At 32.3% G+C, this 24,186-nt stretch overlaps 3 protein-coding genes across 3 annotated transcripts; 1 reads left to right on the forward strand and 2 right to left on the reverse strand.

Moving 5' to 3' along the window:
• Positions 1-601: 601 nt before the first annotated feature.
• Positions 602-5,748, reverse strand: LOC105764060 (probable glutamyl endopeptidase, chloroplastic). The gene is made up of 11 exons (XM_012582513.2): positions 5,445-5,748; positions 4,088-5,072; positions 3,789-3,917; positions 3,006-3,305; positions 2,452-2,910; positions 2,256-2,321; positions 2,114-2,174; positions 1,866-2,015; positions 1,615-1,752; positions 1,133-1,449; positions 602-1,020 (listed from the first exon to the last, which is right to left on the reverse strand). Coding segments are annotated over exons 1-11 (2,886 nt in total). The 5' UTR covers positions 5,725-5,748; the 3' UTR covers positions 602-1,019.
• A 4,568-nt stretch (positions 5,749-10,316) lies between these two features.
• Positions 10,317-10,899, forward strand: LOC105764063 (calvin cycle protein CP12-1, chloroplastic). Its single transcript, XM_012582517.2, has one exon. The coding sequence runs from the start codon at positions 10,381-10,383 to the stop codon at positions 10,747-10,749; it is 369 nt and encodes a 122-aa protein (XP_012437971.1). The 5' UTR covers positions 10,317-10,380; the 3' UTR covers positions 10,750-10,899.
• A 7,588-nt stretch (positions 10,900-18,487) lies between these two features.
• Positions 18,488-19,391, reverse strand: LOC105764064 (L10-interacting MYB domain-containing protein-like). The gene is made up of 2 exons (XM_012582518.2): positions 19,044-19,391; positions 18,488-18,936 (listed from the first exon to the last, which is right to left on the reverse strand). Exons 1-2 carry the CDS (start codon positions 19,389-19,391, stop codon positions 18,631-18,633), a joined length of 654 nt encoding a protein of 217 aa, XP_012437972.2. The 3' UTR covers positions 18,488-18,630.
• Between the last annotated feature and the right edge of the window lie 4,795 nt (positions 19,392-24,186).

Here is a 24,186-nt window from a genome sequence, read left to right on the forward strand (position 1 = left end):
GTCAAATAAAAAGTGATGTAAGTAATAATATTTTATTATTTTTTCATTAAGGAAAAAGAATTTTTTTTGCATATGATGCCTTCTGTGTCAAGGGATAAAGATATTTATTAAAATTAACCAATAAATTTATTTGGAATGCACATGCTTAAACTTAGGGTCCTCTAAACCCTATGAAACCCAAAAAGAATATCATAGACTAAATTATTTAATCTTTTCTTGGCCATAATTAATCAATCATTTAAGGGAAAAATTATTTCCAAATAAAATAAGTGGGTAATTTCCGACCAATTAGATGAGTTGTTTGACTTTTGTGATAATTTTGCAAGTTAAATCATCTCAGTTAAAATTATTTCAAACCGTACAAATTTTATGATTAAATCGAGTCGACTCAATTTTAAATTTAAATTTATTAAAAAATTTAAGGTTACGATAAATGATGTTAAAATAGAATCAATTTGACCAATTGAATTGATCATCAATTATCTAACTGGTCACATAAAACCAAATACAAACTAGATCATTTAAGCCAATAAAAAACTGAAAATTAAAACATGTCTAGTCCTGCCCCCTTTTTTAAGGGGCTGAGCTTGAACAACGAACATATTGAACGTATTGCCCTAGCATTCAAATCTTTTGCAACTTAAACAATCAAATCCAGAGTTTAAAATAGAGTAATAAAAATATCATCGTATTTTGTCACAATTTGCTTCAGACCCCCCAACAATACCCAGTTTCTGAATTTCGAGTTTTCTCAACTATAAACTAATACATGACTAAACCTTTTCTCATAAACTTACAACTAGATAGCCGGCAATGACAGGAAAACGAGGGCCGTTTACGTTGATTTTAGATCACATACCGTGGTGCCGGTGCTTTAAGAATTCAAACCAAATGGCATTCTGGGGTTTTGATATTATATGATGTCTGCAGCGATTATCTGGGATTATGAAAGTCGCAGCATTTGCTGTTTAGGTGCCGCTCATCATGACTCCCCCCGGGGTTGAAGCTCAGTAATGTAATCTACAAAGTACAAACACATGATACGCAACAGAAATTAAGTCGGTGAAACTGTTGTTCAATTAATTATAGCGAATATAAAGACTAGAAAGAACAGAGGTGTCAGTTAAATTACCACATTAATGACCTTGGCTTGGAATGGAACTGTCCACTTTCAATATCATCAGACAGCTCCGCACCACCACCTCCACTAGCGGCAACTGCTTTGTTTTCAATATCTGTAACTTCTTTGCCCTCTCCGTCTTTGCTCTTACCAATATCTGCACTCACTTCAGAAGTGTTTGACACACAATGCTTTTGAAGCCATCTATCAGTTTCCCACAGGACATGCATGATGCTTTCTCGAGCAGAATAGCCATGGCTCTCAAAGGGTAAAATAACAAGGCGACAGAGAGCTCCATGACCCTTCAGGGCATTGAAGAAACGATCCGACTGCATCGTATGGATATGGCCAACAAGTAGGTAAGCAAACAAAGGAAGAGATTTATGATAAGCATCTAAAAAGAAATGTGTAACAGGTTCTGCTTTTCTATCAAGGAGACGGAGAGGGCTATCTAAAATAGCATAATTCATACGAGGGTGTGGGAAGCCATATACCTGCATGGTTAATGTTCCCGCGTTGTTGTCTTCTTCTCCATGGATAAGCAAGATAGGCTTCTTGATTCTGTTTGCAGACATGAATGGACTCATCTCTACATAAGTATTAGTTGCCTCCCAAAGTGTTCTATCCTCATTCTGCGCCAAAGAGAGGAAGGAAGCCATAAATCCACCAACGAGAAATGAAGAGAGAGGAGAAAGGGCAGAAACGGGCATTGAATTAAATATATTCAAATCCTTGAGTTCACTACCTGAAAACCGAAAGGTGTAAGGGTTCTATTGTAAGCTCCAGACCGAGCAATGCCACAACAGAAAAGGTGAGGAGCATGTGCGAGAAGGTTTGCAGTCATGAATGCTCCATAGGAATGCCCTCCTACAGCGATTTTGTTAGGATGCGCTACCTAAACACATGCAGCATGAGAAAAGCTCAAGTCAGAACTTTATAATCGGTATGCTGCAACAGGATGATCATTTGTATGGGAATGAAAGATATACGCACTCCACGTCGGATAACTTCCTCAACAGCTGCCTCTGCACTTGCAACCAGTTGCTCTACATACCTACACAGATAGTGATATGATGGGATAGGATATACATACACAGACATACACAAACATGTATATTAATCATGTAACCTTTACCTATCATTGGCTTCTTCATCCCCTTCACCAATTATTGGGATCGTTGGCCCGGATAAGATAGCAAATCTACAAAGCGGAAATATGAGTCACCATAATTTAGTCTGGTGGCATCCAGCTGAAAAGGAAAAACCGGTGGAGAGGAAACTAAAAACACAAAAATGAGTATATAGCAAATATTGAAAGAATAGTTTCATGCCTTCTAGCAAGCCAAAGGAGAGCTGATGTTGGACCTATGCCTGCAAACTCATTAGGAGAACCACGAACTTGCCCAGCTGCATCTTTGCTTTTAAATTCCCCTGGGTAAGACCAAACCAAACATGGAAGAGGGCCGTCTTTTGATGGATCATAGCCTGGCGGCAAGTACAGTGTTGCAGTAAGTTGAACCCCATCCTTCCTCTCATATCTAATCATATCTTTCTGCAACGACGCCAACTGTGGATACGGATGAGGGAAGTCTGTGATCTGACATAATTTCTTATCTGGCCAACTTTGGATGTAATATTGAGTATTCTCAGTTTTTGATTCTTTAGAAGTAAGAATCTTCAGGTCATTGATGTGTATATCCCCTTCTTTTTGATCCGACAGCAAAGCAACAACACTCTCATAATACTTTTCTTTGTCACTCTCCCATATTCGTTCTTTGCTGCCAGTATTTCTGGAAAATTTTTGCTTTTAGATTACAAAGGCACCAATAGACCCCACAACAAGAACACGCACACAAAAGAAAAAGGTTAATTCTTAAACACTTACATATCAAACAAATCAAGGAAGGGGATGTCCCCCTCTGGTGTAGCACCATTTCCATTCAGCAAAAGATAAGTTGCGTCGTCATTTTCTTTCCTTAGTTTAGCTATCACATAATTCCCAGTAGAGGTTCTCCTCAGCATTGGAGAACCAGGATCAGAGTACACATCCTCAGATGACCTATCAAAGAGTATGCGTGGACTCACATCTTTTGATCCGGGAGATATAACCCAGGTTCTTGTTCGACGAGTCTTGTACCATGACTCGTACACGAGAGCCAATGAATCATCACACCAGGAAATACCTCTGTCAAAATGAAGAGTCACACAAATTAGAGAAACTTTGTGTACAACTCAATACTTAATAAGCCGATCAATCCCCTTGCCATAAACTATTGAGCAAAGACAATGCATACATGAAAGTTAAGTCATATAGATGTATGCAAAGAAAAATCTTTATCCCAACATTTGTCGCAGGAACTCGAGGATCTCCATGTTAGGTAATGAAATGAGAGCCAAGGGATGGCAGTCAAACATAGATTAGTACGTAGCAATTCAGTTCAGCACATCCTTCTCCATCTACTACAAATCTTTGACTCAATTTTAGAATTCCTATACTCTGATGATATAGTTGACATCAGCAAGCAGTCACAGACAAAGTTCACATCTCCGAGGTTTTGTGACATCATTGCAAATACATAAGAAAGAAAGGCCAGCTACATTCATCGATTAAAATCAATATAAAGAAACCTACAAAGATAAATATAAGAAGTGAAACATGTATACCTACCCATAGCGAAGATCAAGTTTGTGTAAGATTTCTGGCTCTTCACCTTCTTGTGGCTCGGCAGGCTGTGTATAAACTATATCACGTGGAGAAACTTCCACTTTTGCATCACCTCCATCTTGTGTCTCTGCCCTAAAAACTTCAGCAGAGTCAGGGAACTAAAATTACATAGAGAAACTTCATGATGAAACTATGACTTCATAAAATGCTTAAAAGTTTGACCATCAATAGTCCTATATAATTACATTCAATTTCATCTTAACAAATGCATAAGTGGGTAAAAGATACAGATACATATTTACCAGTATAGAGTTGAAGGCTTATCTGCTCTCCAATTGAGTGACCTCATCCCATTTCGTACGCTATTGGATGCAATAGGGATATCCTCCGCAAGGGGCAAGTCGCAAAGTTCTCTAACAAAGTTCCCATCAGCTGTCCACAAATCCACTTTCTTGGGAAATCTTCCACATGGTACAATAAAAGAATATGGCCTATGAATTGAACTAATCAAAATGTACTTCTCATCGGGGGAAGGATCCAGAGATGTATAAATAGCCGGTGAACCAACCTCCTTCACCTTGCCATCCAAGGAAGCCAAAACGAGTTGAGAAGTGGCATAGTAATCAAATAAATCCTCATCGTACTCATCCTTCAGCAAATCCTGGAAAGTTCTAACTTGAACGATAGTTTTTTGCTCGTTGGATTGAATCTTCGGACCCGAAGGAACCAAAGGCTTCTTTGGTGGATCTCCACGAGACAAAGGAATAGTACAAACTAAGAGGGTAGAGTTATCCACCCAAACATAATTATCAAACACTGCATTCAGATAAATATCTGGAGACTGAAACAGCGGCCTAGCCATTCCAGTCTCGACATCGGCAACCCACACTCTAAGTTTACTTGAACTACTCTCCTCTTCCTCAAAACGAACACTAAAGGCCAAATGTTTACCATCATTAGACCAAGTAACAAAATTAATCTTAGCACCATCAGGCAATCCTCTAACCTCTGTTTCGGGTCCCAAAGAACCATCAGGCATTAGTGAATGAATCCCTATGCCAGTGTAAAAAGACATCCGGCTCCTGGTGTTACATTTCCCATCAATTCGAAGACCAGCAAGCTTTTCCTCAGGTCTCGCTAGTTCCGCCAATGGAGGCAAAGATCTCCGCTTCATAAACAGAATTTTATCCCTTAATGGCGAAAACGACAGCGCGGGAAGCGGCGGAGCATCAACTATATCTCGAATCTCCGGCGGCGGGACACGGTATTTAACTCCGATTACACTCTCTAAATCAAATTCAAAATTAAGTTAATATTTTTTTTCAAAGTTACTAACTTGGAACTGAAATTAAAAGTTCAAAATTCGGCACAAAAGAAACTAAAATCAAATTCAAATTTTGATATTTAACTCCGATTGCAACACTCTCTAAATCAAATTCAAAATTAAATTAATTTTAAAAAAGATACTAACTTGGAACTGAAATTAAAAGTTCAAAATTCAGCACAAAAGAAGCTAAATCAAATTCAAATTTTGATATTTTAACTCCGATTGCAACACGTTATAAATCAAATATCAAAATTAAAACTTTTTAAGTATAACTTAAAACTGAAATATATAAAAAAAATCATTATTTTCAACACCAAAAAAAAAAAGAGTACCATCGTCATCTTCAGCGAAAGTAAGAGAAGCATTTGCGGAGCCATTGCCGGCAGCGGAGCCGTCTTCAGCAAGAGCGGAGTTAACAGGGACGAGACGGTTGAAGCGGGAAGCGGACATGGCCGGTTTGAAGAGGTTTGTAGAATGAGTTCTGAGGTGGCGAAATGAGCGAAGGGTAGAAGAAGGGAATCGAGCGTTGCCGAGAGAAAAAGGATGGAGGAGACAGCAACAAGATGAAGAGAAAGGGGAGAGCCGATGATACACTTTGTAAAGTCGCATCATTTTTTATTTTGATGCGACTAAAAGTTGAAGTGCTACAATTATATTATTTAAAAAAAAAAGAATAAAAGAAAATAAAATAAAGTAATAGCCCTGGTTTCTTGAAGGGGTAAAGTAACCTTTAGTCCCTATATTTGATATTTTTTCTCATTTTGATCCTTGAACTGTTTATCTACGTTAGTCTTAGAATTTGAAAGTTTTCTCAATTTAATCTTTAAACTTAGATTCCATAACCTATGATGATACGACACTCTGTATTGCAACTCAAAGAACTTTTAAAAAAATTTATAATTTCTTTTGTGTTTTTTCGATTTTATAAATAAAAAATTTATAATTTCCTCCATGTTGATTGGTTTATTCAGGTTCTTTTTTTGCCTTTCAAGGAGCTCGAAGTGACGCCCTCCCGATTGGTAATAATGTTGATGTTAGCTCAATAATTATTATAATAAAAAACAGAAAATACAATGAAAATAGAAAAATCTAAAAATAAAAATCATTGTTTGATAAATAATATTTTAAGGATTTAATTTTTTTTACATACAGTTTAATAATCTAAAATAAAAATAACACTAATTTTTTCTTTTTATAAAAAAGTGAAAATATTTATTTTAATATTATATTACCTTATAAAAATTTTACTTTTAAAGTTTAATTTTATTTAGAATAAGATAAAATCTTTAAAAATTAAAGATAAAAAAGTAAAATAAATTTTTGAAGGACTAAACCCATATTTGTACTCACTACTAACGACTACTTCATACATTACCCTTTTATTTATTGGGTTTTTTCCTTTCGAGCTCGGCGTTGTAGTGGTTGTTATATTCTCTACGACGACAAATTTGCCTCTCTTTAACTTGTACACGTGTCAGCAAAACAAATAACGTTGACCTTTCCTTTGACTTCACCTAAAAAAGTGCCTTGCTTGACCATCCATCTTGACTAGAAAAGTATAAACCTTCCATGTTCAAGACCACTCAGTTAACAAACAGTCTTGATAAGACCTTCCCCTCTTCTAAGATGAGACAAGCACTTGCACTTTAACACTGTTCAAAGTGTCAACACACTCTCAAAATAATAAGGATCTACCAGTGCATAACAATTTTGTACTAACTAAAGGCATAAAAAAATGAGTCTCATGGGGCACGTCCTTCACATATTGTATGATGTCAACCTTCTTCATAATAACCCACCACGTCACACTAGTGATAAGAGAACCCCTTCTATAAATACCCCCTAACCATGAAGAACAGATCGACCTTTGAGTCTTCAAAGTTACTCTGAGCAAATATCCTCTCTTCTAGTAGTTGATTTGTTCTTTTGTTCCTTTCCAGCTCTCCGCCTCTTTAAGTGAACCGACTTCCTTGGCACTACCACATACTCCTTCCCACTCTCTTTCTTTATTGTACATTATATCAACAAATTTTAATATTTTAAATTAAATTTTATTAAATAATAGATACTTATTTAATTTTTTGTTAATGCAATATATTAAATCATTTCAAATATGAAAAAGTACATAAACTTTTATCAAGCGGCGTCAAGGGAGTAGGTAAAAAGTCTTGGCCCTCTTAGTTTGGTAAAATTTTTCTATTAGTCCTCTAAATTTGTGAACTTATTAACTAATTAAATGGTAAAAGTATGACTCTCTGAATTTACAATTAAATATCGATCCTTGAATGAGAATTTCTTACTTTACCCTTAATGGAATGTGTCTATTTGATTGATCCATGAGTTAACGTGGAAGCTAACTATTTTAAATATATCCTCTAGAAATAGAAGAAGAAAAGGATTTGCAAATGAATATATTTTAAATTTAAAATAATTATTTAAATGATCTTATTTATCTTTCTTTTCTTAATTTATGCAATGTGAATTTTGTTGGATTAAAATCCTTAATCGTATGTATAATGTATAATGCTATTATAAAGTGTGATACAAAATTAAGTGACCAATTATGTTATACGTGTCACGGTATTAAAGTGTTATGGAAATAACGTAGATACCATAACTTGCATTTATAATTTGATGAGGGATTAAATTATAAATACCCAAAATTGATTTAATAATAAATTATTTAAAGAGGTAGTGGTCTCCAATAAATAGGATTATCTCGCATATCTTTTCCATCCCCATCAAAAATTATACAAAGAGAAAAACTATTTTCTTGAAAGATAAAAAATTGTAAGATCTGAAAAAATTTCAAGAAATCAATGAAATCAGTACACCTCCGCATATAATTTTATTCATGATTTATTATTGATGATTGTATATAACGAGATCCCGATTTATTAAATTTTGTATCAAGATTTTCACGATTCTAGTAAATTCTAAATTAATATGACGTGCACACCAACTAATTTAGATATATTATTTTAAAATAAAATAAAATAAATTTTCCACTAAATTAATCACCATGTCTATGATAAATTAATTAAGTAATTTAAATAAATTAATATCTCAGGCAGTGGTATAAATTGAAATACAACATATATATTAAAAATATTTATGAATATTTGATGTACCATTAATACATAAATTTTATATACTGTTAGTGAATAACAAAATAATGCCTCATCGTTAGTGAAATAAAAATAATGGAAGACTTATAAATAAATATTAATAATTCTATGGGTTAGTATTCTTTCTTTCACAAGTAATTTTAAAATTTGACATATGGCATTTTAAAAATATATATTTTACTATATCATTATGAAACACTTATCCAGCTTTAAGTCTAAAAATTTCGCTAACAACGTATCAAATACTTCCCATAATCTTATTTAAACATAAATTCGAAATTCAATATAAATCTTAACCTCAAATCTTCAACCTTCCACTCAAATCGGATTATTACAATTTTTTCCAACAAATACCATCTATGTATTTTTCAAAATTTTCGTACTGACCATTTGAGTTGTTGGATCCAGATAAGCGGTTTCCCAATTTTTTTTTTTTCAATATGTGTTTAGGTTTTATTTTCTTTTAATTTTTTTTCTATTTTACAAACAAAATCATCTTGGTTGCTTGAAAAATTACAACACTCTCATGTCTTATTAAGGTTCTTTCTTCTTCTCATCTTTCTCTTCTTATTCACCAACTTTTTTTTCCGGTAAATGATTATTGCCAACTCATATTTTGGTATTTGAGCGTTATGTCTGATCTAAGTATTTTAGAGTAATAAAGAGATAAATTTATAGCTAAATTAATATTTTACCAGCCTAATCTTTCATTAAGGGCGAAATTGATATTTTATAAAATAACACTTATGTATGACTTGTTTAACACTTTAACCAAACAAAGTAATATATGTTTATTACGTGATTAGCAATTTACCTATCAAACGAGGCATAAGTGTTGAAAATTTAAATATTTAAAATTCAATAAAATATGTTTGCTATATTACTTAAAATAAAATTAAAATCAATTTTTTCAAAAAAAAACTATAATTCTCGCCGACTGCTAGCACTCAAGCAGTAGTGACTACTGCTATCACGTATTTGCTATATTTCTCGCCGACCAATATAACAAAAAAGAAAAATACGACAGCATATCACTCTATGAAGTCACATATAGATCGGTGTGCTTGGTCAAGATATTATTTATGGTGTTAAGCAGCTTACGCTTTTTATTGAAATTTTAATCCTTCACGTACGTTTGTTATCACAGTTTATATTCGATGATGGTAGGTATTCTTTTTAATAATATTGTCGACTTTTTAAAAATATATATATAATATATTTTAGAGTAAATTGTCAAAATAATTATTTTGTTTCTCTTTAAGTTACATTTTAGTCAATTATGTTTAAAATGTTATGTTTTAATTTCTTACGTTAACGTGTTGTAACATTTTAGTCACTGAACCGTTAATTACCGTAAATAGTGTAACGGTAAGTTGACGTGGCACATTAAATCATCATTTTAAACAAAAATTTTAGGTTAAATTATACAATTGGTCTCCATATTTTTTGGTTTTAAGCAATTTATTTATTTTTTCTTTTATGTTCTTGTAACTATTCTTTTTTTCCCATTCTTTCTCGATTCTTTCTCTATTTTCCTCCCTTCTTCATTTCTTTTAACGTAAAAAAAATTAAATTGCTAAAAAAGAAAAAAAAATATGGACCAATTGTATAATTTAGCCTAAATTTTTATTTGAAATGATGATTTAACATGCCACGTCGGCTTGCCGTTACACTGTTAACTGTAATTAACGCTCAGTGACCAAAATGTTACAACATGATAACGTAAGTGACTAAAACGTAATGTTTCAAATATAAGTGACTAAAATATAGTATGAGAAAAATAAAAATGACTATTTTAATAATTTACCCTTTTAATACTCATTATTTCTATCCGAATAATTGTCGACATTTTGATGATAAAGTGTGGAAAGTAATGGAGAGTCGTAGGTCTCTAACATTCCAACATGAGTGGTTTATAAAGATATTCGAAACAAAACAAAATATTCCCATAAAATATAAAGAAAAACAAAAAGATATTCTCATAACATATCTCCATTTTTCTCCATCTTATTGGCCCCAAAATGATAAGAAATTTGTGTTCATCAACCATTAGAAAAACCCTTATATATTTTTCATCCCCGGTCATAACATAACCATTACATCATTTCCACTCATAATATCCAAACAAGTAACATTACCAATGGCAACCCTGTCTAGCGTGAACCTGGTAACCCCAAGAACCATAGCCAATGGACCAGACGTCCCAACCCTCAAGGTCCCATGCCTTAACCGGCCTTGGAAAAGGGTATCCCCAATGAAGCTGCGTGTCGGGCCTGTTAGAGCTGCACCGGATGGAATATCGGAGAAGGTGGAGAAAAGTATAAAAGAGGCACAAGAGATGTGTTCGGATGATCCGGCGAGTGGCGAGTGTGTGGCGGCTTGGGACGAAGTGGAAGAGCTGAGTGCGGCGGCTAGCCACGCTAGGGACAAGAAGAAAGACGATGATCCTTTGGAGAATTACTGTAAAGACAACCCGGAGACCGATGAGTGTCGTACTTATGATAATTGAAAATGTTTGTTTTTTCTAGTTTCTTAGATTATAGTAATTGGATGTTAATCTGAAATATGTTTTATTGTTGGTTTATATAGTTTGTTATAATGATGTAATCCTAAAATTATACACTCTTAGAAAAGAAAATGATATTAATTAATTTGGTAATTTGAAGTTTCTTTTTATGTATTAAGTAATGGGTTTTCTTTATAAGGGATAATTCTGCAATGTAAAGAGCAAGTGGACATTTAAGCAAGTCGGATAAAGATGGAATGCATTAGGAGGGAACTGCATTTCTTACCAACTCCCTCCACGCATCCTCCAAATCATCCTTAGCACACCGACCTCCTCGAGAGAGGAATGCAAAGATATCATGTTACACTTCACGCCCAATTTAAATGTGTGATATTATATTATATTGTCAAAGTAACTCAGATTAACTTATAAATTTAACTTAAAACTTGTAATCATATCGATTTAATCATCATTTATAACCATGTACATGCATTCTAGGTATTGAATATATTTAATTATTGAGTCTCAAGGTTACGCAAGTCCAAAATCTCTGATTGGACTTGAATCTAACTTAAAATGCCAAAGTTCAGCATTGCGTCTCAAGACCGGTCTTCCTTATTTACTATTTATGCTTTGAAGTAAATATGTCTTGAGACATTGGGTTAATGTCTCGAGATTAGGTCTTTCATGTCTCAAGACTAGTCTGGAGACATAACTCCCCTGTTTTCTTGTTTTAGCTTCTATGTTTGGATGCTCGAGACAAAGGGTATCTCTCTCGATACCTGAAATAGGGAAAACTTAATTTAGGTTCAATGTTTACTTGACTCGATACCATAGGGTACATGTCTCGAGTGTTGGAAAAATTCGGTTAAGAAAAGAGTTTTCAGTTATAGCGGAAGTTTAAAATTTTGAGAACTAAGCCGACTTGTAATATTTATAGCAATTAACTTTTCTCGAAAAAGTACATGTGCTTTGTGTGAGACGAATTTGAAACATTCATGGCTTTCAACCGAGCGACCTTTCCTGCTATCCTCGTACTCTGAATTGTGCGAGTGTAAGCTTGAGTGACACGAACCAAACACATAACAAGAAACTGAAGGACTACTTTCAGCGGAAAAGTAATTTCTCTCTTTATAAATCAAAAAGTTTGTTATTTCGAAAAATATAATTTATGCTTAGGAAAAAATTCACCCTATTTTTTAGTAGAATAACAATGTATGAATCAAGTATATTTTCCTTTACTGTAGGTGTCTATTTGTAGAGAGAGAGGTGAATCCGGGTTAAATAAAAAGAACACAAATAACATTTATTTAATAGAAAACACACTCCTACTATATCTGGAGTAGAGGTGGATGACACACTCTAGATAATAACACTAGGGTTACGGACTCTCATGTGATATGAGAGATTTTGAGCCTCCCATGTATTGGGTTCAATTATATATGTTTCTTGAACTTTTGATAAAATTAATGTTAATTGATAAAAAATATTAATCTTAATCTTAGTTTTAACCTCAAGCGGAACAAGGGTGTAATAGTAATATATGAATGAGAAAGAATACGAAATTATAATAGTTTTCATATTTATAAGTAAAAAAATTAAAAACAATATTGTCAATGAATAGAAAATGATAAATATGAAATCAATTTATTTATCCATTTCATGAATTTATTGAAATGAATACAAAATAGATGAGATTATTGATAAGGGCAAATCTTTTCACAATCAGCCTGTACATTAAAACATCCTAAATCTGGTTTTGCAATACAACAATAACAATTATGTAACCCATTGCAAAGCAATCTATGGCATGGTGACAACGTTATCGCATCACTTTCAATTTTCTTCCCATTTTTTTCAAACCAATCCATATCATTTCCAGTATCTGCAAGTTTTCTGGTTTTACCTACAAAATTAAACATCCAATATATAAGTATTTTTCTAATGAAATAAATAAAATACGAATATATATTTTTATTGAGGAGTAAGAAATATGATTTTCCAGCTAATTTAAATCTGAAATCTCATATAAATTATATACTTACATTCGTAAAGATCCAAGTTCTCAGCCAAGATAATACATAGGAGAATTAGACAAATAGAAAAAGCTTGATATTTGCCATTATATCAATAGACAAAACGAATTTGGGTTTTCATATGTATACATCTTAAGTTTAAAGTTGAAATTTTTACCAGTATGGAAACAAATACTTTTGAGATTTTGTGTTTCCATTTGCATTAACTATTTTGAAATTGGACATTTCATTTATATGGAAAAATTAACTTATTCTTTCCTTTTTTAAATCTTATAAAATCTTTTGAAGATCTTTGTTTTTTGTTTTTTCCTATAAAGTGAAGCTTGTAAATACATATAATTCTTTAGTTATTAGTTGAAATATGAAGGTTTGAACAAAAATAAAGCTTAAAAATAAGTTTAGATAATAATATTAAGGCTTAGTTTGGATGGGCGGTATGTTTACCTCCGGTGAGGTTAAAAATAGCGGTGGCGGTGAGATTAGTTACTGTAGCGGTGAGATTAGAAACAATGGTAGAGTGTGTGTTTGAATTCAAACGCAGCTGTGGCGGTGAGGTGAGAATAAAAAATGACTATTAAGGACATCAAATTAGAATTGATATATAATAGAATTTTTTAAAATTATTTTACTTTTTTAAAATTATTAAAATATGTGAATTTATAAATTCATTTAATAAAATATTAAAATGTATCTTCTAATATTTTAATGACTTATATAATCAATTTAAACTATTTATTAGATAAAATGATAATTATTTTTAATTTTTATAGTTAAATATTTTTTATAACAATGATAAATATTATTTTCACAAATAGTAACATTATACTTTGATCAAATTTTAAAGTATCTAAACGGATGATTTTAATTAAAAAAATATAGTAACATAAGACATAACAAGTTTCATTATTACTAGAAATTAGGTTATGATACAAAATGTTTTTACAAATATGGGTTCATTAAACTAGTTGCAATGATTTCCCTTAACATCATGATTTCAAGGTCACTTTCTCTATTAGAAGAACTCGATTCACCTTTATCAAAATGGCTTGAAGAGACTGACATGTCGGGTATATTTTCAAATTTTCGAAAATCTTCATCATTTGACCAAGCATGTCTTCGAATGTAATTATGCAAAACCATTGTTGCAATAACTATTAAAACTTGCTTGTTGAATGAATAACTTGGAATATCTCTTAATATTGGCCATTTTCTTTTCCACACTTCAAATGTTTGTTCAATCACAGAGCGTAACGAAGAATGAGCATGATTAAAGATTTCCTTTTTTCCAGATACTTGATGATTACTGTTGACACCATTTTTTTGATAAAACGGGGTCGACTTGGATTTTAAAAATGAAAACGAATATGGGAGTCGCCACCAATCCTTTTTGATGAGGTGTGATCGGATCACCTCAAAAATGGTTGTTTTTAATAAACGATTTGATTTTATTAAAACAACGATTTTGGTCTACAAAATTCAGAAAAGTAGGTTCGGGAGTCGGTTACGTACGAGGAAGGATTAACACCCTCGTAACGCCCAAAATTGGTACCTAGTTGATTAATTAATGTCTTAGTGTCAAAATTTTGAAAAGGTTTTAAATTACGATCCTTTTAACTTTGAATAAATTGAATTAAATGACAAGACACTCTTATTTCAAAGAAATAAAATGTCACACCCAGTAAGTTAGGGCACAACATTCTTAATCTTCAAAATCAAGTTTATCTTTTGACTTTTTAAAACCAATGCATTTTGAGAAGGATATCTGATTATTTGGGTCAAATGAACAATCAAAACCCAGTAAGTTAGGATTCAATTTCACAAAATTCCTAAATACCGAATATTGCCTTTATTTTGATTTATTATATTTTTTAGAAAAATCTTCGTCTCGTGAAAACTACATGTCATAGCCAATGCGTTAGGACACAACGTATCGAATTCCTAAGAATGAGCTTTTTATTTATGTATTTTTAATTAAAGTGCATTCTCGATTATTTAGATTCAACGAAGAAAATTAGAACCCAATATGTTAGGGCTCAATCCTCTCGAAGATCCCAAATATCGAGTATTGCCTTTATTTAGAAAAATTTTCCTTTTGAATTTGGATAAAATTATATATGACGGAATAACAATTATGATAATGTAAGTAAAAATAATACGAGCAAAAAAAACAAAATAAATAAATAAATAAATAAAAGACGAATCAATTATATATACAATAACAAATAAATAAATGAATAGAACTAAAACGTTCTTTTAAAATAATAACGAACACGTAAATAAATAAATAAATAATAACAATAAAGAAAATGAATAAAATTATAAAAAATGCAAAAGGATATGTATGTATGTATGTATGTATGTATGTATGTATGTATGCATGCATGCATGCATGCATATATATAAATATGTATATGAAAATTATAAAATATAAAAATATATAAGTATGTATATATATAAAATTTAAAATGTGCATATAGATACATATACTTGTGTGTAAATTATAAAATATATAAAAATGTGAGCGTGTATATATATATATAAATTAAAAAATATGTATATATGTATATATTTATATAACAAAATTTGAAGTAAAAAAGTATAAATAAGGACAATAATAATATTATTAATGTTACTAATAGAATAACAAAATAATCTAAAGTTTAAATATATATTTGTTTTTAGATATGTAAGCAATTATATAATAATAATATAATAAGACACATATATTTAAAATTTACATAAGTAAATATAAAATGGAAATATAATGATAATAACAATAATATTAATAATAATACTAATAATAATGATAACAATAATAATAATTTATTAATTTTAATAATAAAATAACCAAAATACAAACTGAGGGCTAAATTGAATTTTTAAAAAATAAAATTTGGGGTCAAATCGCAAATAAATTAAAGGAGAAGGACCACATTGAATGCGCAAATAACAAGGAGGGACCAAATGGGCAATAATCCCATCCCTCCAAAACGCACAGCTTCTAGGTGGATCGAATTGAGAGCCAAAATAAATTGTAGGGCAAATTTTAAAAAAAAAACTTAAATGCAAAACAATTTAAAAGCGGAAGGGCTAAAGGTGCAATTATCCCTTCAACTTAAAAACGCGCGGACCTTGGCCTGGAGCGGGTTAGGTAATCGGGCAACGTTAAAACGACGCCGTTTTGGCGCCTGAAACTTAGGCCCAAAACGACGTCATATGGCCTACACTATAAATAGAAATTTTTTAACCCCAAAAAAACATTTCAACCCTATTTAAAAAAAAATCTACCAAACTCTCTCAACTCTCCCTCTGCCCCATTAGCTCCGGCAGCTGGCGACGGCGCCGTCGTACACGGTGGCCGGTAAAAAAAGAAAAAGGAGCCTTTTGACCACCTTAACGTCCTCTACCCCGATTTAAGACCAAATAAACCAAAAAAAAAAAGAATCCTTCAGATCTGCCTCCCCTTTGCTGCGACCGTTTGTCTAACCCCGAGGGTTAATCGGCCTTGCAAAACAGAGAATGGGACACCGGCAAACAGGTAAAAGATTTTGTTTTATTTTCTCTTTTAAGAATCAAAACGAACGGAAAATATCACCTTTTTTTGTTTAAACCCGATCTTTAGACCCTTTTGTATTCGATCCTCTTTTTCTTTTTATATTCTCGTATGGAAAAAAAAAGAGATAAAAGGTAGAGTAAAAAACAAAATAAAAAATGAATTAAAACGCGAAATAAAAATTAAACCTTCTGAAGACTTCTCTATTTTTATTGATATTTTTGTTTTTCTTTCTTCCCCTTTTTTATTTCGAAAAACCTCTCCCTTTTCATTACATTTCATTCGGCTCTTATAGCCGATTTCCTTACTATTTTCTACTGTCTTGCTTCTGTGTCTGTCTCATTTTTTCCCTGTTTGCAGGTTTTGGCAAAGTCAACGAGCGTTGGAGGGATAACCCTGGCCATTTTGGCGCAAGGCTGACAAGCGGTGGCAGAGGAGACGCACGGCAGCACATGGGAGCGGCGCATGAGCATTAGGGTTAGGGTTTCAGTTGTGTTTTATTGAAACTTAGTTAATGTTTTAGGCCGTCGGGCTTTGGGCTTGTAACTTGGGTTTTAAATTTTAATTTGGGCTAGTATTGTAATGTGAAGTGGACTATTATTTGGGTTTTATTTTTTTTGTTTTTGATTTGGTTTGGGTTCATTTGGTGTTGGCCCGGGCTAAAATTGGGCTGTACAATTACCTCGACAAAAATCAGGTAAATGATATTGTTCCCCCTATATGGACCTAGAAAACCTGCCATTTGTGGATATCCTGAATCCACAAGATAATATTTTCCTACAAAAAGTAAAACATAATATCAAGTTTAAAATAAATTAAAAATTTTAATATTTTTATGTAAAATTAATTAAAAAATTGAAGTTCAACTTTGGTGGAGGGTGTGGAAACTTTAACTCTTGTTTTCTAAGTGCTTGCAAAAAATTCTACTATCATGTCTTGTTCCTTCCCAACGTGAAATGCAAAATAAATCACATGTTGAAGTCACAAACGCCATAATATTTTGAGTTGGTTCACCTTTCCGTCGATATAAGGTATTTGACAAGAAGGTGAAATGCATGCTTTTATGTGTGTTCCATCTATGACCCTAATACAATCCTTTAAAATAAATACAAGTAATGAGATAAAAGTTAGAAATAATTTATATTTTAAAAATATAAAGATTGTGTAAATTTTACCTTAAAGTGATGCCAATATCTTGTATCATGTCGAATATGGTTTGGTACTTCCTCGAATTGACCTTCAGTGGGTTTAATCGTGTCTATTCCCATTCGAGCAAATATACGCAACATATCAGTAAAAATTCGACTAACAGTTTCCCCAGATCGTTCAAATCGCTCTGTTGCATTTGAATTTGATTCTCTATTTCCAAGAATGTACAATGATAATGCTAACTTCTCCATCGCCGATACTTTCCCATTCTTTAAACCATAATTTGTTTGCAAATCATGCAACAAGATGTGAAATATATTTTTTGACATCCAAAAACTATTCATGCAACGATCATCGTGCCCATTTAATGCTTCGTCCACCCACATTTGACCTGTATAATTTGAATCCATAAGCGGTTGCATAGTGAAATAAGTTTCATGGTGTACCAATACACTACTTAACACATATTCTTCCTCTTCATGATAATTGTTGTGCTCAACTTGGGTAACAATTGTGGCTATTCTTTGTTGAGCTTCTTCATTTAATTCAGGAGTATCATAATTCATATCAAAACTATTATACATATTGTTAAATTCATCCATAACCTGAAAAAGTAATCAAATAAAAATAAATTAATATTTCGTGACATTCTATACAAACAGAAACTTGATTAAAAGCATAGCATAAAAATACCAAACATAAAAAAATATCATACATTAGTTTTACATATAAAAAAGTAGTATAGTTATATTACAATAATAATTCTAAGGAGCTTATGGTGGAGGTGGTTGATGGTATGGTTGGAAGGGAAATGAGGATGTTGCTACCAAGGATGAAAATGATGCAATTGGATTTTGTTCAGCATACTCACGTCGAAGCCACCAAACCCTATCATCTGGATCTAAGTTCAAAAACACTTCTCGTTTCACCGGTATCTGGAACATTTTGATGGCAAAATAGTATAGTTCATCTTTTTTTTGGAATTTCATCTCCCAAAGCATGCAAAGCATCCATTGCATTTGAAATAGTATATTGAGAGTGAGGAAAAATAATTTCATTCACTGACTTCCTTGGACTAGCCATACTCTCACACAATTTCTCAATCTGAGTAGTTAATGTATTTCTTGATGATTTTCTACTTGAACTTTATTTTTTTCCTTTACCGTGTACAGCCCCAAGTGTTTGCTTTCTTCGATTAGGAATTTCATGAGAAGAGTTTGATGGTACCTCATCAGGAGGAATACCTTCATTCTCGTTACTATGTTTATCTGAATCACCAAATCCCTCATTAGGTGCATCATCTCCCATAGGAACCCCACTTGGAAGAACACCAGACGAAGGTGCCCATGCGTTCTCTCCAGTGGCTACAATGCCACCAAACATTTGCCACATTAACTCATTCAATCGTGGTTCAATTCCTTTCTTCTTAAATCCTTTAAAATCAGGATTTTCCTACATAATATGTTAAATGTTAAATGTTATACTAAGATTTTTATAATTGTAAATTATTAATTTCAATAAACTTTATGCATTAAAATGATGATAAAGTTAACACTAACCTGTATTTTTTCAGCCCACCATTCTTCGGTAGCATCGACCGTCTTTTTAGATAGGCACCATCCAATACCTGTAGATTCCTTAAGCAACTCCCTCCATAACCTCCATTCCTTTTTTAATGTATCCCACTTATTTTTCAATTGAGGTTTTCCATAATTTTTTTGTGTTTTTGCTTGAAAAAGAGCAATGACATTTTCCCATCCTTTTGAGTTTAGATGAGTTGTCGGTCTATTACAAGCATTGACTTCATTCACGCAAAGTTCACAAAATATCAACGTCAACTCATCATCCCAAACAGCTTTTGTTGCTAAGGTACTATCTCCCTCCACAAAATTTTGTGTCTTTACCATCTATTATTATTTTGATTTTAAATGTCAACAGATATAAAACCATAAATATATAATTAGATATAATAATATAGTTTCATAAAAAATAAGAATAATACATTACGAATGGATGAAAGCCATAAGATGAACACTAAAGAAAAAATTCTCAAAGATCCATGGTAAACAATAACAAGGATATAGAAAGGATAATTGATTATGACTATCTTTTCAAAATGAATAAAGACATTTTGATTAATGTTAACTATTTAGACTAATGTTATTGTAAAAGTAGATGATCAAATTATGTCAAATTAAAATATAAATATTAACTCCTAAATGTGAACATATCGGAAGGATCAAAACTAAAATTTAACCATTATTATATAATGACTAAAACAAGAAAAAAAGAGAGGAAGTCTTGTTATTAATTAGTCCAAATAATTAACACAATTATTTTAGTAACTGACATGGATTTTTAGAACACTTGTTCTAATTTAGCATGCCAAAGTAAATTTTTATTATAATAGTATTTTAAAAAATTCACGTAACTAGTTTAATTGAAATAATTAACAATAATATTATTTTATGAAGCAAATCATGATAGAAATTAAAATATAGAGATTATCTCAAATTTAGGTACATGAGAGATAACCAAAATGGATTTGACCATTTTCTTATAATTAGAAGAAAAAGTGAATTAACAGACATTTGCCACCAATAATGTCATTAACTGCATTGTTATCGCTAATTAATAAAGTTTCTATGAATAAAAAAATCACATATAATAAATTTTAAACCTTCAATTAATTTATCATTCTAGCTAAAGCTCTTGACTCTCTATTGCTTTATATACTTGGATCTGAAGAAGCTGAAAAGCCTAACCTGAACACTGAAGAAGCTTAGTAGCTTCGTAGAAGCAGTCATTCAACAACGTGTTTATAAAATCTGGGAAGTAGCCATTCCTCAGGACTGTTAAAGAAATAATGGGTGGTTCTTGGTTTCTCAAACTACTACTTCTTTCAATGCTTTTCATTCTCTCCCTCTCTCAAGGTATTACTTTGTTTTTATTTCATGTTTGCTGCTGCTTCTTTGTTTTCTTGGTCTTCTTATCTATATATACACTTTGTTTTGTTTCTCGATGCTTAGGATTGAGTAGGAAATGGATGGAGAATAATGTTGAGTTTCGAGAATACAACGTTCAATTGGAGGTTGATTTTTCTCTATTTCCTTTGATTTTATCTAGTCTTTTATTTTCAATTTCAGAAGCTAAAATTGGGTTTTCTTTTCCTTTTCTTTTTCCATAAATGTATGGGAAGGAGGAATGTGCAGAGAGAGCAAGGGAGATGATTGAAATCATGGATTATAAGGAGCCAGGGCCTAATACTAACCCCAGAACTAGTTACATATTCGGCCCTCCTCCCCAACCACAACTTTAGTTCTGTTTTACTTGGTTCAGCAAACTATTAAGATGGCTTTACAACTTAGGATTAGGCTATGTATGTATTGTAAAATCTATGGATTTCCCCTTTCTATGTTACATGAAAATGACACCTTGGTCTTTTTATTACAGTTAATATTATGTATGTGTGTATGTTGAGTACTTGATTGCAAGGGAATATCAGTTTCAAGAATCCAATAATCTATTGACTTGTATGATTTGTTTGAATTCTATCTAAGAGAACCAGACTACTTAAAAGAAAAGCAATAACAATAACAACAATAATAATAGTGAGTGACAGCAAACCATGTCATCCTGATTGCTGAAACTATCTCAACCAGAGGCTGAGTCTGATCTTCTTATTCTTCAAAGAGTATTGTTATTCAACAGGGATTAGACCTTACCGGCAGTGTCCATTAAAAAAGAAATTTCAAAAATAAAGAACAACAAAATCAAAAAAATGTAGACAAAGTAAAATAAATGCTATCAGATCTGAAAACAGCAAGAAATAGGGAAGAAACCAGCAAAAACGAGGGGAGATATGGCTATTTTGTTCCCAAATCTGAAAACAAATAAGATTGGGAAAGAAATTAGTTTAACATCTAAGGCTAAAATGGTAAAATAATAAATTAAAGTATGGGTATTTTTGTCTACTAAAAATACCAACTGCCCCAGCTAGAGCTGACTGGAGCTTTTAGCACCAGTGAGCATAAGGTCATCCAGTGCAGCAAGTTTGTCTCACTGTGCTGGAAACCAAGACATCCAAACAACCATTGAATTCACTGTGGTGCAGTGAGATTGAAAATCAAGGCAAAAAATTCCAACATACTATGGTGCAAATGAATCCAAATGAAGCCTAAATCTGTTTAAAAAAATAGGTTGAATTTAACTTCACTAATCAAGGCTCAATTTTTCTCATTTTCAATTTTTATAATATGTTGAAAAAGTTATTGCTCTTTTTTCTATATCGTTTTTCTATCCCGAAGAGTGTTGCTGCCATTGATTCCATTGGCTTCTCCAATCACGATGGGAGACGTTTGATTGCTTTCATCTCCTCTTCATCCTTGCACGAGTCACTGTTCTTTTTTGGTTCTTGTTTCCCGTCTTTCTCCCGGTTCAGTTTGTGGAAGAGTTGCTTTTTGTTAAGATATTATTTTTGGGATATTATCTCTTAGCAATTTGATTCTTAATGGGATATTAATACAAATGACTCCCTACTTGTAAACTGTTGTGGGTATCACAATACCCAAGCCTGGGTATCGCGATATCGCTGTCTAGTATGGAGAAAAATGATTGCAAGGGGTAGTTTTTGTCCAACACCAATCAAAATACAACGTCCAGGGGCATTTTTGTCACTAAAAACTGGGTGGTAATAAGCTATTTAAAGCCATTTTTTGCTGAAAACAAAGGAGGCTTTAGTTTTAGGTTAGAAAGCTTTCTAGTTTTAGGGTTTTCTTTTATCTTTTAGCTTAGGAATAGGGTAGTTTTCTTCTCTATAGTTTTAGGGTTCTAGTTCATGTTTCTTTCATGTTTTATTTAGTTTTATAGTTGTTAGTTAAGTTAGTTTTTGCTATAGCTTAGTTTTATTTACATGTTAAAGACTTTAAACTTAGTTGGAATCACACTTTAATCTTTGAGTTAGTGCTATTTGAGTTTTCTTTCTTTTCATCTGTTAAAGCTCTCATCTTTAGTATTCTTTTTTTTTTTATCTTTGTGTTAGTTGCTTTTCATTTAAGTTTATCAAGTTAAAAATCAAAGCTTTCATCTTTTTGTTCAAGTTTATGTTAATAGCTTCCATAGTTGTTTCTTTCATGTTTGTTAGCTTTAATATAGTAATGGGTAACTAAACCCAAGGGGGTTCGTTGATGGAGATGTTGGTAAGTTGATCTTTTGACAAAGAATTAAATTGTAATAAATTTGACTAAATCGAATAGAACTAAGAACTAAAGTAGTGACGCCCCTAAGGGAATATCAAGATAAATTAAGACTGAGAGGTAATCTTGTCGCGCACCTATTCATTAGTCTCGGACCGGTGAGATCGAGAGATAAACCAGACCTAATTCGTCTAAGTCGGTAAAATTGAGATTAAGAGATAAAATGGAGCCACTTAGTAATTTAAGCAATTTAAGTTTATTGTTCAAGGATCCGTAAACCACATCAAAATCAACCAACCACCGTTAGTTATTTATTAGATAATTACTTAGTTTTGTGTTCTTTATAATTTAGGCCTTAGGATAGTTAATTTAGAAATTAGTGTTAAAAATATCTGTTTATGCTTTGTCATACTATAGTAATTAGTGAGTAGCTAGCTAGATTCCTTTCTTGCATGTATTTTTGAATAGAAACCATTAAATCGCCGAATCCTTTGGGTTTGATCCTTGAAATACTTCGGTGTTTCATTGTAACACTATAAATATTACAATTGACATTGTACGCTTGCAGTAAAATCGGACTTTAAAAATAGTTTCATAAATTGAGTGTTTTAATACGCACGCGCGCTGCCGGTCACCTACATAAATCCATTTAGTTCCCAATGGAATCTGACAGAAATCCACAAACACATTTCGATCTCTAGCTACATAATCTGTGGCCCCAGAGTTTAAAATCCACAAAGGATAAGATTCAGTTAGTAATATAGCACTAGAAACAAATGTAGTACTTTCAAATATATTTATTGCATTTGAAAGTACTCTATGGGTCTTTACCTTCTTTGGCTCAATGCACTCACGAGCAAAGTAATCCTTCTTTCCATAGTTGAAACACTTATTTTGAGCTTTATTTTTCTTCTTCTTCTTAAATGTCTGGGAAGCCTTATCTTTGCCTTAAGAGTTAGAAAGTTGCTTCTTAAAAGCTTTTCCCTTGTACCCACCATATGATTTGCACTTCTTAGAGCCAGAAGTTGCATTGGAACTCATTCCTACCATATATACATTAATATTATGCTTAGTTGCCTCAATACGATCTTATTTCAGCTAAAGATGTTGAGCAGCATCATCTAGAGTCTTGATGCACTCATTGTGAATAAGGTGCAATTTTATATGCTCCCAACTGTGAGGCAATGATTGAATGAGTGCCTAAACCTATTATTCATCATACAGAGTGTGGCCTACATCTTTTAGTTCACTAATCATGTTTGACATTTCTCTTACATGTTGTCTCATGTTATGATTTAGTCGTTTCTTGTAAATGTCAAACTTGATTGTGAGCAGCCTGAGTTTAGTGACTGAAGTGCCACCAAATATCTCTTTAAGAGTAAACCACATGTCTTTTGTGACCTCATGCTTCTTGAACTCATGCATGATGTCATTGTCTATATTGCTCAACAATGTTATGCGAGCTATGGAATTATTATTTTTTCAAGCATCATTATGCCTCTCGATC

Source organism: Gossypium raimondii, chromosome 12 (assembly GCF_025698545.1).
Source record: "Gossypium raimondii isolate GPD5lz chromosome 12, ASM2569854v1, whole genome shotgun sequence".
NCBI classification, from domain to species: domain Eukaryota; kingdom Viridiplantae; phylum Streptophyta; class Magnoliopsida; order Malvales; family Malvaceae; genus Gossypium; species Gossypium raimondii.